The 15,478-nt window shown below is 37.5% G+C and overlaps 2 protein-coding genes across 2 annotated transcripts in view; one reads left to right on the top strand and one right to left on the bottom strand.

The window, feature by feature from the left end:
- Window positions 1-3,220: 3,220 nt before the first annotated feature.
- On the top strand, window positions 3,221-7,311 carry NOL7 (nucleolar protein 7). Its single transcript, XM_011362879.2, has 8 exons — window positions 3,221-3,587; window positions 3,666-3,726; window positions 4,360-4,421; window positions 5,872-5,903; window positions 6,158-6,245; window positions 6,564-6,685; window positions 6,763-6,840; window positions 7,128-7,311. The coding sequence occupies exons 1-8, from the start codon at window positions 3,232-3,234 to the stop codon at window positions 7,202-7,204; spliced, it is 876 nt and encodes a 291-aa protein (XP_011361181.2). The 5' UTR covers window positions 3,221-3,231; the 3' UTR covers window positions 7,205-7,311.
- Window positions 7,312-8,025: 714 nt separating this feature from the next.
- RANBP9 (RAN binding protein 9) overlaps window positions 8,026-15,478 on the bottom strand; it is an 80,139-nt gene continuing 72,686 nt past the window's right edge. Inside the window, exons 13-14 of the mRNA XM_011362878.1 lie at window positions 11,956-12,067; window positions 8,026-9,022 (exon numbers count right to left, since the gene is read on the bottom strand). Of these exons, the coding sequence (XP_011361180.1) occupies window positions 8,892-9,022; window positions 11,956-12,067 (243 nt within the window). The 3' untranslated portion in view covers window positions 8,026-8,891. The remainder of the gene's footprint in view (window positions 9,023-11,955; window positions 12,068-15,478) is intronic.

Raw genomic sequence — 15,478 nt, 5'->3', positions numbered from 1 at the left:
ACAGTCACAAAATACACTTTACAATCATGTCTCCCTCTGCCCTTTAAAATAAAATTATTATTTATAGCACCTAAATTCTAGATAGTTGCTTTCCTAAATTCTTTTGGTCACAAGTGAAATGTCTGTATCTTGATTTGTCAAAAAAAGGATGAAAGGAGTAGGCACAAAAATTCATAATATATTTGTGAGAATTTGGGTTTTACTCTGGGTGTAATTAAGAAATCTGTGACTTGTTGATTTTGCTCTTAACTCTGCGGTACTTGTCCTTCTATTTCAGGTTTCATTTCCATGGGCCCTGTGGTACCACTCTTCCTGAAGCCCTTGCTCCTCATGAAACTGAAACAGTTTCTTAATTGTCCTGGGGAAGGAATTATAGTACCAGGCTACAGACAGGAGACACAGCGTTGCGGTTGGTGAACTGAACACTGGAAAATCTAAAAACATCCTCTGATTCTTTGATAAGTGATAGGGCCTTGGAGGTAACGATAGCAAACATATTTATAAGAAGTCAGAGAACTAAAGTTAATGCACGTTATTTGTTTTGAACTTAAACATAAGATACCTCTGATGTGTTTGGTTTGTTATTAGAAGGGAAAAATTGTAATTAGATTTTCTTAAAAATGTAATTATAGCAATTGTACTTTTGCTATTTGGGCAAAAATAGAAGTAGACAGGCAAAACTTTGATATTTCTGATTTCTGCACAAGTTTTGGTGGAAAATAAAATCACTCTCTATAGTAGGTGATTTGTTCTAGAAAGATGTGACCCCAAGAGAATCTTTGTTGGGAACCTTTCAGTATTTACCTTGTTTGGCTGCTTCACCTCAAAGTATGTGGGATAATTTACAATAAGAACTCACGCAAGGAAGGAAGAGGAAAGTAGCAATAAGGAAAAAAGTCAGGCTGAGGGGAAAAGATGATGCAAATATATGGACTCCAAGGATAAACACAGCTGCCTGAAATTTAGCACTAGCCTTCTTAGCAACCAAGAAGGAAAGGGAGAGGTGATAGTTGACTATTTCTCAGTATCATAAACACAGAAGCATGTAGTCTCTGTGGGGTCTTTTAAGCCTTCCCAGGCACTGAATTCTGAAGGGAATATTTCCCATGGGACTTTACCTTGGAGTAAAGTAGTAAGGATACAGTTCTCACCTCAAGCTCTACCACCTAATGCCACACCCAGGGACCTTGGAATGACTACCGTCCAGCAAACAGAGGCCTGACTGGGTAGAGTGGCATTTAGTAAACAGTGTAGGAAGGTCATACATAAGAAGATCCTTTGGATCAGGTGGACTCCGTGGGTAATTACACACCTGGGCCACATCACCATAGTCTCTTCCAAAATTGCATCTAATGTTAGAGTTTGGGCTTTTGTAAAAATAGATGACAAGACACTATCACATAAAACTTTGTTTTGCATTTATAAAACTTTTAATAAATCCCAAATTTCCTTTGCATGAGTAAGAGGGATGTTCTTAACTTACAAGGTGTCTGAAGGGCCAGCCGAGCACCTTTACAGTTTGGTTCAGACTTCACATGTGTGGGTCAAGGCATGTACACTGAGGGGAATTGTAATGCTTATAATGCAGTTTTTGTACATAAAACACTATCATGCACTTTTAATAGGTTTGTTCTTGGGCTTCTCAAAGTTAACTTTCCTAGTGTTAGCAAGGATGGAAGGCAGCACATTGAGAGTCTGATTATATTTTTGATTTCTATCTGACCAAAGCCCAGATACTTCAGAACTGTTCTTTGTAACTCCCTCCCTACTGGGCCTTTGGTACCAGCAGCTATTTTTTGTTTTTGTTTTTGTGTTTTATCATTTTTATTCATGTTTTGGTTTTATTAGGGAAGATGAAAGAATTGAAGATATAAAATGTGAGGTAGAAGTTATTCAAATCAATATTACTGAATGTCTGCCATATGATAGACATTAGAAATAAAATTAATAAGACATGAACCTTACCCTCAAGGAGTTCACAGAATGGTTGGGACAACTGACATGTAAACTTACACAGTGTGGAAAGTACAGTAATAGAAATTTGTGCAAGATTCATAGGAAAATGCAATTAAGAGATGGGCAGAGTGGGGATGGGATAGATGTTAAAAGTGTTTGAAAGCCTTTTAAGGGTAAGTGAGCTTGGGTGGGAGTTTTTGAGGTATAAATAGATGTTCCACGTGGGGGTGTGTTAGTAGAGGGAACAGCATGTACAAATGCATGCTAAGTTTGGGTTGTTAAGAGAATGATGAATCATTTAGTATTGTATAATGGGTGGGATAAGATAAACATATCACAAAGAGCCTTGTGTGCCAAAATAATGAAATATACTTGGGAGAAAATAAATAGTACTAGGGTTGCATTCACTAAGTAAAGGTGAAGTCATTCTTTGACCAGATTCTGGATTTGCGATGGGCCAGCCGTTGTCCAAGGTTCTGGGGTTACAGAAGGGAATTAACTAGATAGCGTCCTTACTCCCACAGAGCTTAGAGTCAAATGTGAGTACAGGGAGTCAGACACTAAACTGTTCCGGTGGGTGTCAGTGATGAACACAGAAGAGGCATAGACAGGCGTGGTCGCGACGTTGGAGATCAGGGAAGCCCAAGTAACGGAAGCCGAGGTCGCTACACACACATCTGGTGCAGAACATTGATTTAAGCCTGTGTCTGTCAACTTGTCTTCGTTGGTGACAGCAGGACTTTAAGGCATCGAGGTCCTGCCGCCACAGCGCATTCCTTCCTTTTGAAACGCCACTTCTACGGGGAGGGCGGAGTGAGGGGAGCCGAACCTACAAACACTGATTAACTGGCTCGACCAAGAGGATACAGGTGCTAAAAAAAGGCGGGGGGGTGGGGGGTCGGGGGGGCACAGGGGCTCGCGATCACCGAGTTTCTGGGAACCGAATGACGTGACCCGCGACAATCTGCCGCGAGGAGCGCGGAGACCCAGCCAATCCTGCTGTCAGCATCCCATCCCGGAAGGCAGCACGATGGATCTTCTTTGCCTGGAAACAAGCCTCATCCTCACCAGCTCTCACAGCTAGCGCTCGGTTGCTGCGAGCGTGGATGAATATCCTGCAGCCTCCACGGCGCAGCCTCACCGCCGGGTGGCAGGAAACACCCCCAAGCTTTCTCAGGCCACGCCCTTCCCCGCCCTGCGCATGCGCCTCCGCTCATCGTGGGGCCATCTCCCTCGTCCTATAGCTTAATGGCACCTCCGATGCTGCAGGGGGCGATGAAACCAGCGTCGCTTGCTCTTCATGTCACGCTCGACTTGCGTGCTGCTGCTTCCAGGTCAAAGGTCAGGCGGTCCGGCGCGGCGTGGGCCATGGTGCAGCTTCGGCCGCGCGCGTCCCGCACCCCGGCGTCGGCGTCGGCGATGGTGGACGAGGGACAGCCCACCTCGGAGGAGGAGGCGGAGCACGGCCTGCTGCTCGGGCAGCCCAGCAGCGGCGCCGCCGCCGAGCCGCTGGAGGAAGACGAGGAAGGAGATGACGACTTTGACGACGAGGCCCCGGAGGAGCTGACTTTCGCCAGTGCCCAGGCGGAAGCGAGAGAAGAGGAGCGGCGAGTTCGGGAGACGGTGCGCAGGTTCGGAGCCCCAGGCGCGACCGGCCCCTCCTGTCCCGCTTGTCTCTCCCCGCACTGACTTGTCACGCTTTCTCCCAGGGATAAAACACTCCTGAAGGAGAAGAGGAAGCGACGCGAGGAGCTGTTCATCGAACAAAAGGTTAGAATGTAGGGAGGCACCGCTTCAAAACAACCCGGCTTGCGGTCGAATTCTTATGTTTGATGCTAAAGCTGGTAGGATACGGGAGTGGGTTAAAAGTCGCTAATATTTCTTCTGACATCGGTGAAAACAAAGATGCTTGTACTCTTTGCCGTCCACCGATTGAAAATGGGAATGGGAAAAGGTGTGAATTTGAAATACGGTTCATTCCACTTCTGACACTCAGCTCGCCGGGACCCACGGTCATTTCGCATCGCAGAGGTAGTTTCTTTATCTGCAACTGGGTTTCTAAGGGCTGTACAGTATAATTGATCTGCTATCTGATGTTTGGCAGATTAGCCATAGGGAACTGACTCCAAATGGATGTGGCTTAACTGCTTTCAATGTATAAGTGACCTGAGGGTTGGAGTACAGTGGGCACCCTTTCCGTTCTCCACCAGGTGTTCCAAAGAATGTGGAACAGGTTTTGAGTTTTGTGATCCCAATTTTGCCACAGTTTAGAGATAGTGGGGGTAATGGTCAGCCTAAGCCTAGGATATAAGGCTGTCTGTCCTTAAAATCTTGTAACTTCAGAAGCAACGTGGGTGTGTTGTCAGTACCTTTTTATTGACTTTTTAAACGTCTTTATCCAAGAAAAGGAAACTCCTGCCAGACACTATTCTAGAGAAGTTAACTACAGCTTCACAGGCTAATAAGTAAGTATTGGATCTTGTTACATTGCTTGCTTACGTACACCTAGTTTTGAATTACATACTAGTATATTTATTTGAATCCGTAAACTGAAAAAATAATAAAGCTGAAATTAAGCTACACAGCAGATATTTGAATTTAGTAGGAAAGGTAGAAGGAAGTATTTACCTTTTAAGTCTTTTGCCATTTGTTTTTGTTCATTTTCATTGGTAACTCTAGCTTCCGAGTTCTTGATCCTAGAGTATTTATTCAGTAAATTGTTAAGTGATTGTCATTGTTACCTCGGCGCAGCGTAGACGGTGGTAAAAGTGTCTTGAAATTTATCATTTAGTGGAGTAGCAGACACTTATCCACAGGCTCCTAAAACGCAGCAGTTTTGCCACCCATTGAATGTTTAAAGCCAAATGCTGTCTGTAGTTGTCCTCTTCCTCATCTATCCCATGGAATCAAACTTCTAGATATATTTTTCTGTCCCTTTGTCTTCTCCCTTAATGCTTTATGTTCAGCTTAGCCCTGTAATTTTACCTAGGCCAGTGGTTCTCAAATTTTCTGTAGAACTTTCCCAGTTATTCAGATCTTGATTAAACATATGTATGTGGAAGTGGTTCCATAGCGTAGCAGTTAGCACATCTGCTTTACATGCAGAAGTTCCTGGGTTCACGCCCCAGTGGAGCCATGGTCCATGGTCTGTGTCCATGCCACCCTGAACAAACCCGATGTCTGATTTCGGAAGCTGAGCAGGGTCAGGCCTGGTTAGTACTTGGATGGGAGACCGCCTAAGAAGACCAGGTGCTATAGGCATGAAAAGAAATAAAAAAAAAACCACCCATATATATGTATTTGGTGGCAAATTCCCCTTTCATCTTTTAAAATGAGGCCAAGTCACCTCTTTGTTTTCACTCTATCTACCCCATTACTTCCTACTTTATATATAGCTTTTCTGCTGTGCAAGTGCTTCTGTTTAGGCATCTCATAATTGTGTTTTGTCACTTTACATTTGTCTCACAGATTCCTCAAGGCCAGTCCTTGTCTCTTGCACTTAAAACTGTTGAATTAATAATCCTTTGTGTTTTTTTCAAATGAGGTGGGCCTACCACCTTTCACTTCATATTTCAAGTGACATATTATGTAACTGATTCTTTAAATCTTTCACTTTAACTTCATTAACCACAGCAGTCTGCTTTTTTGGAAGCCTAGTAATATGCTTTCAAATTTTAAATTCTGAGACGATCCTCCCATGCAGGTATCTACTAGTTTGTTGATTAAGAGTTGGTGGCAGTGCACTGGGGAGTGACTTGCTTTCTAAAACTGATTAAAGAGCCTAAGTAAAAACTGAGCATAATGGTAATGAAAGGAGGGTTATCTTATTTGTAAAGCCAGATGAAACTGTGTAACAAGTTGAATAATTTTTGCTGTCTTCCATTCCAATCAATGTTTTTGTTGTTCTCGTCTTAGCATAAAGAAATCACCAGGAAAATTAAAAGAAGGTATGACCTATTCTAATTTAAATAACTTCTCATGTAAGTGTCTAGTGCATTTGCACAAATTTGCAGTCAAATGTTATTGGCCCTTAGCATGAGAATAAGGCTGGCCAAGTTTAGCTTGGCCTCTTCTCTGTATTTCTTACAAATAAAAATTGCATCCAAATTAATGTGTAGTGGGTATTTAACATGAACTCCAGTAAATGTTCCTGATTTGTTTTTACATAAGTGCTAACTAGAAATAAAATTCTATTTTTCAGTTAATTTGCCAAAGAAAAATGAAGAATGTGATAAAGGAAGTGACTCCAAGAAAGCTAAGGAAAAAGTACAAAAAGTACAGTCTGTTGGGTAAGAAGAGTCTTTTTTTCATGTAGGTTATAAAGGTGACCATTTGAGAGAAAGTATTGGCTTATGTGGGAAAATATTTTAATTAGTAGTAGTTTCAAGATTGGATCCTTGGTGGAATAACCAATTGTAATATTTATATAAAAACAAAATATTTGCTCTACTAAAATATGAATGACTGTTATGTGACTGTTAGTCTGTGCATATACAAAATCAAGATTTTTTTTTCCATTTTTTGAGACAACAAAAATACTTTATTTTGAAGGAAGCACGGTATCAACCCGATTCGTTTTGACCTTTTGTATTTGTATTGATCACCAGCCAGAATAAAAGCTACTTGGCTCTAAGGCTAAAAGATCAAGATCTGAGAGATTCAAGGCAACAAGCAGCCAGAGCCTTCATACAAAGTTCTTTATATGGTCCAGGAACCAACAGAACTACTGGTAATTTCCTTATGGACTGTTTTCCTCACTTTTTACTGCAGATAAACAAAGAAATGATAAATAATTCTCTTTTCTAGTAAATAAGTTCCTGTCTCTTGACAACAAGAGGTTACCAGTGAAAAAGGCTGCAGCCCAGTTTTTAAATAATGCTTGGGGTAAGGTCCACAGCTTTGTTTTCTTGGCTCTGATTTATATATTTAATGATTTCTTTTTTTAAAGGAGATAATTATTGAGTGTCTTTTTATAATGGCTTCTATATTAATCTTTTAAAGTTGCTTCTGAAAAATAGGCCAGTGTAATATGTATACATATAATATACAATCTAATTTAATAGACCTAATTTTAGTATTTATATTCACATAGAGGATCTTGAAAAATTTTAAATTGTTTCTTGGGGATTTTGTATCTCTAATAGTCTTACTGCACAAACTTTCTATTCTAGGAATCCAGAAAAAACAAAATGCCAAGAGGTTTAAAAGACGGTGGATGGTCAGAAAGATGAAAACTTCTAAGAAGTAAATCAAAGCTAAATGAAGAATGAGAGCTTTGTATTTTATAGGACTTATAGTTTAGAAGATTAATTTGTCATTTAGAAATCTAATAAATCATTTATAAATCATTTTAAAGGGTCGTTACAAAAATAAGTATTTTGATTTGGAAGTACCCCATCATATTTCATCATTCTGGATTATACTTGTGCCTTTAGTCTTTGAGGGTCCTGGAAGAAACAGCAGTTTAAAAGGAATTTTTTAAATTTCTAAGTGTTTATCCATTTAATTGAATACAAGTAATGGCACTTCTGTCCCTCCGCCAACCCTGTAGTGGGTGTGTGACAGGAATGGCAGAGAGGAGGAGGAGGAGAAATGGACATCCAGGAAAAGTCTTTTCAAATGCCTTAGTCTGAGATGTACTGATGAGAATCTGTCTCACAAAATATGGAATGAGAAAGAGTAATAGTTGTGAAGGAGCACAATATCTAAATGTAGATAAATCTATTCTTAAGGAAGGTTTAAGCCTCAGTGTACAAAATAGGTAACCAAAGGATATGGTTTTATCCTGTTGAATAGCTTGTTCAAATTTTACTTTTAGCCACTTTAGGGGTTTGCTTTACTGGTAAGTAAATTATGATTATAACAATAAGGAGATTAATTTCTCCTTTTCTTTCTTCGTCACTCACAGTATCAGGTTTGACCTGATACAGGGAAGCCAGTAAACCGAAGGCAATCTTAGGTTGCAGAACTCAGATTTACAGTAAAAATCATTCATTTTAATTGCGCTAATTTTATATTAATCATAAGTATGTAAGTACCTAATATATAAACTCAGTTCTGACACTCTAGTATCTGTAGAAGTAAATTTTTAATGGCTGGTTAATTATATCACTACATTTTTATTGCAATATAGTACTCATTTAAGCACTTAAAAATGGAAGGTGTACAAAGATTAAATTAAGACACGGTAAATTGACTAAATATTTGGTTTTTATATAAATAAAGGTCATAACCACACCGCTGACATGTAATACTGTTATAATACAACAGTTAAACTTGTGAGTCTACAACAGAAGTCGTTGGTAGTTAAACAGGAAACAAAGTTGAAAAGACCATGTTAAAACAAAACTACTGGGACTAACAGGTTGGGATTGTAAGTAGCAACAAACGTATTCACTCAGCTCCTGAGTATTTCAAGTTTTACAGTACACATTAAAAATGATTTCTTCCGTCAACACTATAAATTCAAACTGTCAGATGTTTATGCATTTTGCAAGTTACACTGATTGAATGCTTATATGGGAGTGGGGGGTCGGAACATCTCCCAATTTGAAGTTTACATCACCCACATGCTAACACAACACAACTTGTTCCATTTCCTTCCCCCCTCTCCCCCCCCAACAAAGAAGGCAGGATTTTTGGTTTCTTTTAGGTTAATTGTTTTAAAGGATTTGTGATGATCAATTTGAACGTCTGAGATTCAGTAATATTTAACTCTTAGACAACTAAGAGGTTAAAGATGGAAAATAATTTCTCCTAACACTAAGTTAGAAAATCATTTGCATCATGCTGTAAACTAGGAAGCAATGTAAAGCGACAAAAACCTGTCCCCAGTACATAATTAAAAAAAAATCTAAATTTCAAATCAGCAGAGCTGGTCTACTTCCATGTTGACTATATGCCACAATATAAGTGTGAGCTCCTTAAATGCATAGCTAATGTAGGTAGTCTTCCACTGTGGCAAATGCACAGGATCCAATTCCTGATCGAGCCATCAGTCCTAGACATTGTGTGGCCTGTCCCATTGCTAGGGCAAGTGGAGGTTGCTTTGGCAGATTGTGGGTTTCTGAGGAAAAATGATTAAAAATGGAAATAGCAATTAGCAAGACATTTTAAAAAAAGTCTTATCAGGAAAATATTGCATTATGTACAAAATTACCAATAGACATATCACTCTTAACTACCTAACTAGCAAAGATCTAAGCAAATGATTAGTGCCTTGGAGGTACTACTCTTGATGGGGTAATATGGGTATTCCAATTATAAGAAAAATTTTTGCAGAATTAGACTTTTAAAGTGTTAGATTCTCTAAATCTTTTAATTCTGTGTTAATGATGATGGGAAACATAATTTCTTAGCTGACAGTTACAGAGGGGGAATAAGGAATATTTAGTATTCCTCCTCTATTTGACCAAGGTCAGTTGGGCTAAAACAGAAAAAGGCAACAGGTTTTCAGTAATGTTTCACTGATGCTTTCTTCCTCTTCTGCGGGAAAGAGGAAGAGGATCCAACTGAGGCCGCCTAATTGTCTCCAAGGCATATTGGTGAATGTTATGTAAGCTGGTAGAGAGCAAAGGGTGATGATGACCATGAGAGATGATAGAGCAGAATTATAATTTTAGAGGGATAATTTACAACTGACAGGTCAAACATTTAAAAAATTGCCAATAAAGTTTTAAGGGTCTGTCACACCAGAAATTTGTCAGACAGCTGTAGTACAAATGTAGTAATTACCAAAATTTGTTTTCTTCCAGAGAAAAAATGAACCAATGGTAAAAGTGGCTAAACTCACAGGAGCTAATAATTTCTCCTTGAGAGATATCCAAATTTTAAGTTTATGCAGATTCCCAATTAATAAAATTACTAATTAGTCCTTCACAGGCATAGTTGACAACAAAAGGCAGAAGTAGTGATATGTGACTAGTAAGGCTCCATGTGATTTAATTCTACTCTTGATCCTGAAGTTGCAATGTGGTAGGAGAAAGAAAAGTTCCAGAAGGAATGAAGCAAAAAGGAAGCAAGTTCAGGATTTAAAGTATAAGAGGAAATAAAGTAGGATTAAGAATACAAGAATAAAAACATGCAAGAAAAGATACACAGGTTGGTGAAAAAGTATGGTCTGAAAAGTGGTCTATGATTATTAAAGTACTGGCTATTCTGTGGCAAAATGTTATTTAGCTAAATTTTGATAGTGATGAACATGTTTTTGCTGACTAAGGATTGACTTTATAATTTAAACTAATTCTGCCTTAATCAAGAACAATTTAATTTTTATACAAAATCAACATAACAGTGAATTAAAACTCAAATGGAAACATCCTTTCAAAAATGTCTCCTGAAGGTTTATAGGGAAGTAACCTTGCTCGAAGGAAATCATCTAGGGGTACTTTATTACAATTTTATTCTGGCCAGGGAGGCATATGGTTATAAGCATTTAAATTTTTTGGATACAAAACTTAGAGGGATTACAATTAATATAACTTTAAGCACTATTTATAGATTATATACTATATAGTATTTATATATATGCACACAGACCTCCCAACAGCAATTTAATGTCATTAATTTTGCAGGAATTACATTTAATATAATTTAATAAGCACTATAGCTGAACCTACATAAGACGTAGCATAGTATGTAAAATTACATATATTTTGGATAAATGGTCCCAAGCAACTTAATATTTAAAAATTTAATTCCCTTGAAGATCCCAAGATATAAATAATTGTTCACTTTTCTTCAAAAATGTTTTCCAAGTCTGAGTATTATCTAAATACAAATTAAGGCTGCATGATTACCTCTATAGGGTAAGTAATTTCAAAAGTACAATTACAGTAAACTATCATTACCCCACAATCCCAACATTGCTATTGAGTTACCAATAGAGCTAAAGGAATTTAGTATAACCAAAGAAAATACAACACATTAACACAAAGAAAATTCACATTATTTATTATACACAAATTCTAAATTTAGGAAAACTACAACACAAAAGACACTACCCCTATTTTCAAAACTTCAGTATGAGACACAGAAAAATGAATTTTACAAGGGCAAAGAAACAGATTAAGGCTCAAATATGAGTACTTTTAATTGCTTCCTTTTACATTTCTGGCCATATGAGCCCAGGCCCTCATTCCAAGTCTCCCTGTTTAAATATCCTCTAATCTACTCTTTGGTACTTTTCTAATCTACCTAAAGTGGTATGAATCATGGCCCCAAACCTAATAAGGCCAAATAGCACAGAAATGACTTCGAAACTAGTCCCATTTTACCGGGGATTTGAATTATCAAGTCAAGTAAAAAATTACTCTTACCTTTGAAAATAATTGCCCAGAAATTAAAATATAGTTTTATGTAATCAACCAACCCTATCGAGGTCATATATAAATGCACAAAAAATAGTTATAGAATTCATATAAAAAGTATTGTTCACTACATAAACACTATAATTATACTCTAGTGAGTCGCTCACAGGAATGGCAACCAACCAGGGGAACAGCAAATTCCAGTTTCTCACTTCATGCTCACCCCTGGCTAAGCCTATTTAAACTGCGGTTCTTTTCCCCAACCACCCTTTTTACTTGGTAAGGGCATCTAGCTGAATGCGCTTAACTTTAATGCAAATATAATTTGACGCCAAGGGTTGAAACTGATGGGCCATTCCCAAGTCACTTGGAAGCACCTTATGCCCATATCTTAAGCATGGCAGAAGCTGTGATATGGGTGGCTCAGGCCAGAAATGGTTACATACACACACAGAAGACTAATTTACAAACTTCCCCAGATGCACCCCAATGTATTGTGTTTATTCCACTTGAACCCATTTAACCTGGAACTGAAAGAATAGAGAAGGTTTCTATATTTTAAGGTAATTTTAATTTTTAAAATATAGAAAACATTTCCCTTATAATTTTACCAAAATATAAATGCCAGCACAAATACCATCTCAAATGTTCAGAAAATCTAGTTGGAGTTGGGCTTTTAGCCTTTACTTACCTAATATTGCACTGTTAAGAGCTGAGCACACAGGTTCTCTTTGAATTGGGTCAAGCTGATTTCCAACTGGACTGTTCCAAGGATCCGAATAAGCTAGTAAACTGAATGCATCCTGTTGAAAACATAGCAATTTGGTTTTTAACTGAAATAGTTCCCTCTCCATGCTCACCAGTTATAACTGAGAAACAGATAAAATGTCTTTAAAGTACTAGACTACTGTGACATTTAAACCCATTTACCTATATATATTTTTACCTAGTATGTGGCAAAGCCTAATTTGTTTTTATTCTTTTTGTAAAAAGCCATTTTCATTATCTTTCCCTTATCTTTACAACACAAACAGAGCAGAGAAAAATATTAAAAACTGAAAATTCTTGTGAAATGGGTTAATACCGGTTAAGGTAAAGAGCAGACAAAACATTCAAATACTTACAATCTATTATCATTTGATAGAAATCTGATGTTAAAAGAGTAGGGCCTGCCTATATATTCTTCAAACAGATGTAGGAACTAGACACATTTCACTGGATGTCATCTTTTCAAACTAAGTAATTAGAAAATTAAAATGGCTCCCACCATTCAGTAATATTTAACAGTTGTAACCATCCTGAAGCCACCTTTCCTAAAGTAGCCGACACACACACAGTAATCTTTTCAAATGACTCCTTTTGTCTTCTATGGGAGGCACATACTACAGTGGTTTCAGACACTGGCATTGATCACCAGTACGCATCACCAGTGTGGCCTGTGCCAAGTAATGACCTCTCTGTCAGTTTCATCATTTATATAATGAGGATTATAAGAGGTCATATTTCACAGTCATATGAGAACTAACTGAGCTAAATGAAATTAGCACTGTCGGTTCATTCTAATCTTTCAATAAATGTCTTATTATGCCAAAAGTCAATTCCCTAATCTGGAGTAATATTATAATATAGATACAAATAAAGTTAAGATACAGGACACCTTCCCAATTCAGAAAGCATATGTGGAGAGGTACTGAGAAAATTGTAAATCAGTGAATTCAGTAAGAAAACTTTCAAAATGCTAATTACAGACATGTGGAAGACTGAAATTCCTAAAGAATACTATCTCTTAGGTACTACTGTTCTGAGAGCAGAGGTGGGGGAAAGTCGTCCTGGTCCACTATTCTTGTGTCCTTTCTCACCCAAACTAGCCTTCCACATTGTGCAGATAAGAGAAGAACTGCCTGTAAAGCAAAGCTGTGCAGCCAGTCCGAGGCTACCAGACAGGGAATACATGTGCCTCTAAACAAACACATGTGGCTCCTCCAGTCTCTTATACCGCTAAGTATTTCATTCACATCAGACTTCTTGACCAAAATATTATACTGAAAGTTCTATGAAGATTAAAAAATTACTTATTGTACTATTTTGAATCACCAGCTATTCGTACGTGCTGGGTACAAGGAAGAAGCTTCATACACCTGCTGACACAAGACCTATTCTCAAGTTTTTAAGATACTTTTTGCATCCCACAAACCTACCAGTTTTTATTTCCTGGTTGCCCATGATTCAAATTTATTGATGGAAAGAATATTAATATTCTATATACTGTGAAACTAACTCTATAATCGATCACATTACTTCTAAAGACTAAGCTTTGCTCAAGACTTAATTTACCCCACAATCATCTAAAGAGGTATCATCCCCATACTACAGATAAAATTTTTAAAAAGACATGCTACAGAACTGTTCAAGGAATAATTGGTAAATAAAAACTTTAAGCAAAAAACTATCCTCTTGAGTCTATATATCCAGACATGCTTCCACCGAAAAGGTGAAATGTCCCACATCTTAAGACCATTCTTCTGTTTTTCTATTTACATTTTCTAGTATTTAAAACAAAAACATAAAAATGATGGTAGTAATTTGTCATGCACTAGTACTGTGTGAGGCAAGTACTGTGTGTTTCAAGCACTAATGTGGATCACCTCACTTAATCCTCACAATAACCATACAAGGTGGATACTATCATGCCCATCATACAGAGATGGAAACTGAGGCAATAAGAGGTTAAGATCACAAGCTAGTACTGTACTTCTTTTAATAAGATGCAGTTCTTTATAATTATCTAAATATTAAAAGGAAAAAGGTCTAAATTTCTCTCATATTTTCAGTATAATTGAACAAATATTTATTGGACAGAGCAGCCAAACAACTGAGGATACAGCAATTACCAGGACCTAGTCACTGTTTCAAGAACTCAGATAATCTTGTGGGGAAGAGAGCCATGTAAATATATAACATACAGTGTATTGCTAATAAGGTACAGTGTATTGTCACATGACACAATTACAGAAATAGGCTCAAGCTACATGGATACTGAGGCTGAGAAAAAGGCATGGATGGAACCAAAGGTAAGGGGTTAGATCCTAAAATGCCTCCAAAGCCACACTGAAAAGCTTGAATTTTTTGCCAATAAGGGAATGGAGCTTTAAATACAGGAGTGATAAGGATTAGACTTGATTATAGAAGGATCACACAGCAATACTATGAAACAGCTTGGAAGTATAGTGAAGCTATAAGCAAGAAAACTAATAAAACCTTTTTAAAAAAGTTTACAGCATCAAGTTCTCAGTAGCAAATATGGAGAAATTGTTTTCTTTAAAAGGGAATGAAATCAACAAAGCAACATTAATGTTATATCCTGCTGTAAAAACTTAATTGGTAATGGTAACCAAAGGAATGCAATTAAGGTAGCAATGCCACCGTACTACTACTGCTAAATTGGTAGGTTTCTGGAAAGCAATACTATATCAATATGTAGCAAGAGCCACAGTAAATATATTCTTTGATTCAATCAGGACTTTATCTCAGTAGAATAATTTTAAGAAACAAAGATATATGTATAAAAGTGTTCACTAAAGCATTTGAATAAAGGCAAAACTAATGAGAACAGTGCTTCTTAAAACTGATACAGAAGCACAATATAATGTAGCCTTTTAAAAATAATTGTAAATAATGCATAAAGACTGGAAATAAATTTTTTATGATAAAACAATACAAAATAGGATAACCAAAATTACTAACTAGGTAAAAAATATATATGCATATGGGATTTAAAGCATAAAACTGAAACTATCTGTGAAATATGGCATTATGGGTTACTTTTTATTTTAAAAAATAACTGCAGTGGGAATAATTTTCGGAAGGAAATGTGACATTATTTAAGTATGATTCTCAAACTGTACTTATCTCTGGCTTAAAAACTATAGCAGTTTCTAAACAGGGTGAGTCTAAATGGCTTTGTTTCTGTTTCGATTACTAGAGTTAAAGCTCCTTGTTGGCTGGGGCTGCTCATCTGTATTTGACTCTCAGCAGTGCCCACAGTAGTGCCTTGCAACATTACAGAGGTTCAATAAACAACTGCTGAACAAAGTCAGGTAGTTCTCTTGAGAGCTACTGGCAGACTCAGGCAGGTAACGAACAAAAAGACAACAGGGAAAGAAGAAAGGAAGACTGAAAAAACTACAGAAAAGGTTAAGAGAAACTGTGGGCTG

This window comes from Pteropus vampyrus, unplaced genomic scaffold (assembly GCF_000151845.1).
Source record: "Pteropus vampyrus isolate Shadow unplaced genomic scaffold, Pvam_2.0 Scaffold80, whole genome shotgun sequence".
Classification (NCBI taxonomy): Eukaryota; Metazoa; Chordata; class Mammalia; order Chiroptera; family Pteropodidae; genus Pteropus; species Pteropus vampyrus.
Note: the sequence above shows the minus strand (reverse complement) of the source record. Positions and strands in the feature narration are given on the sequence as shown.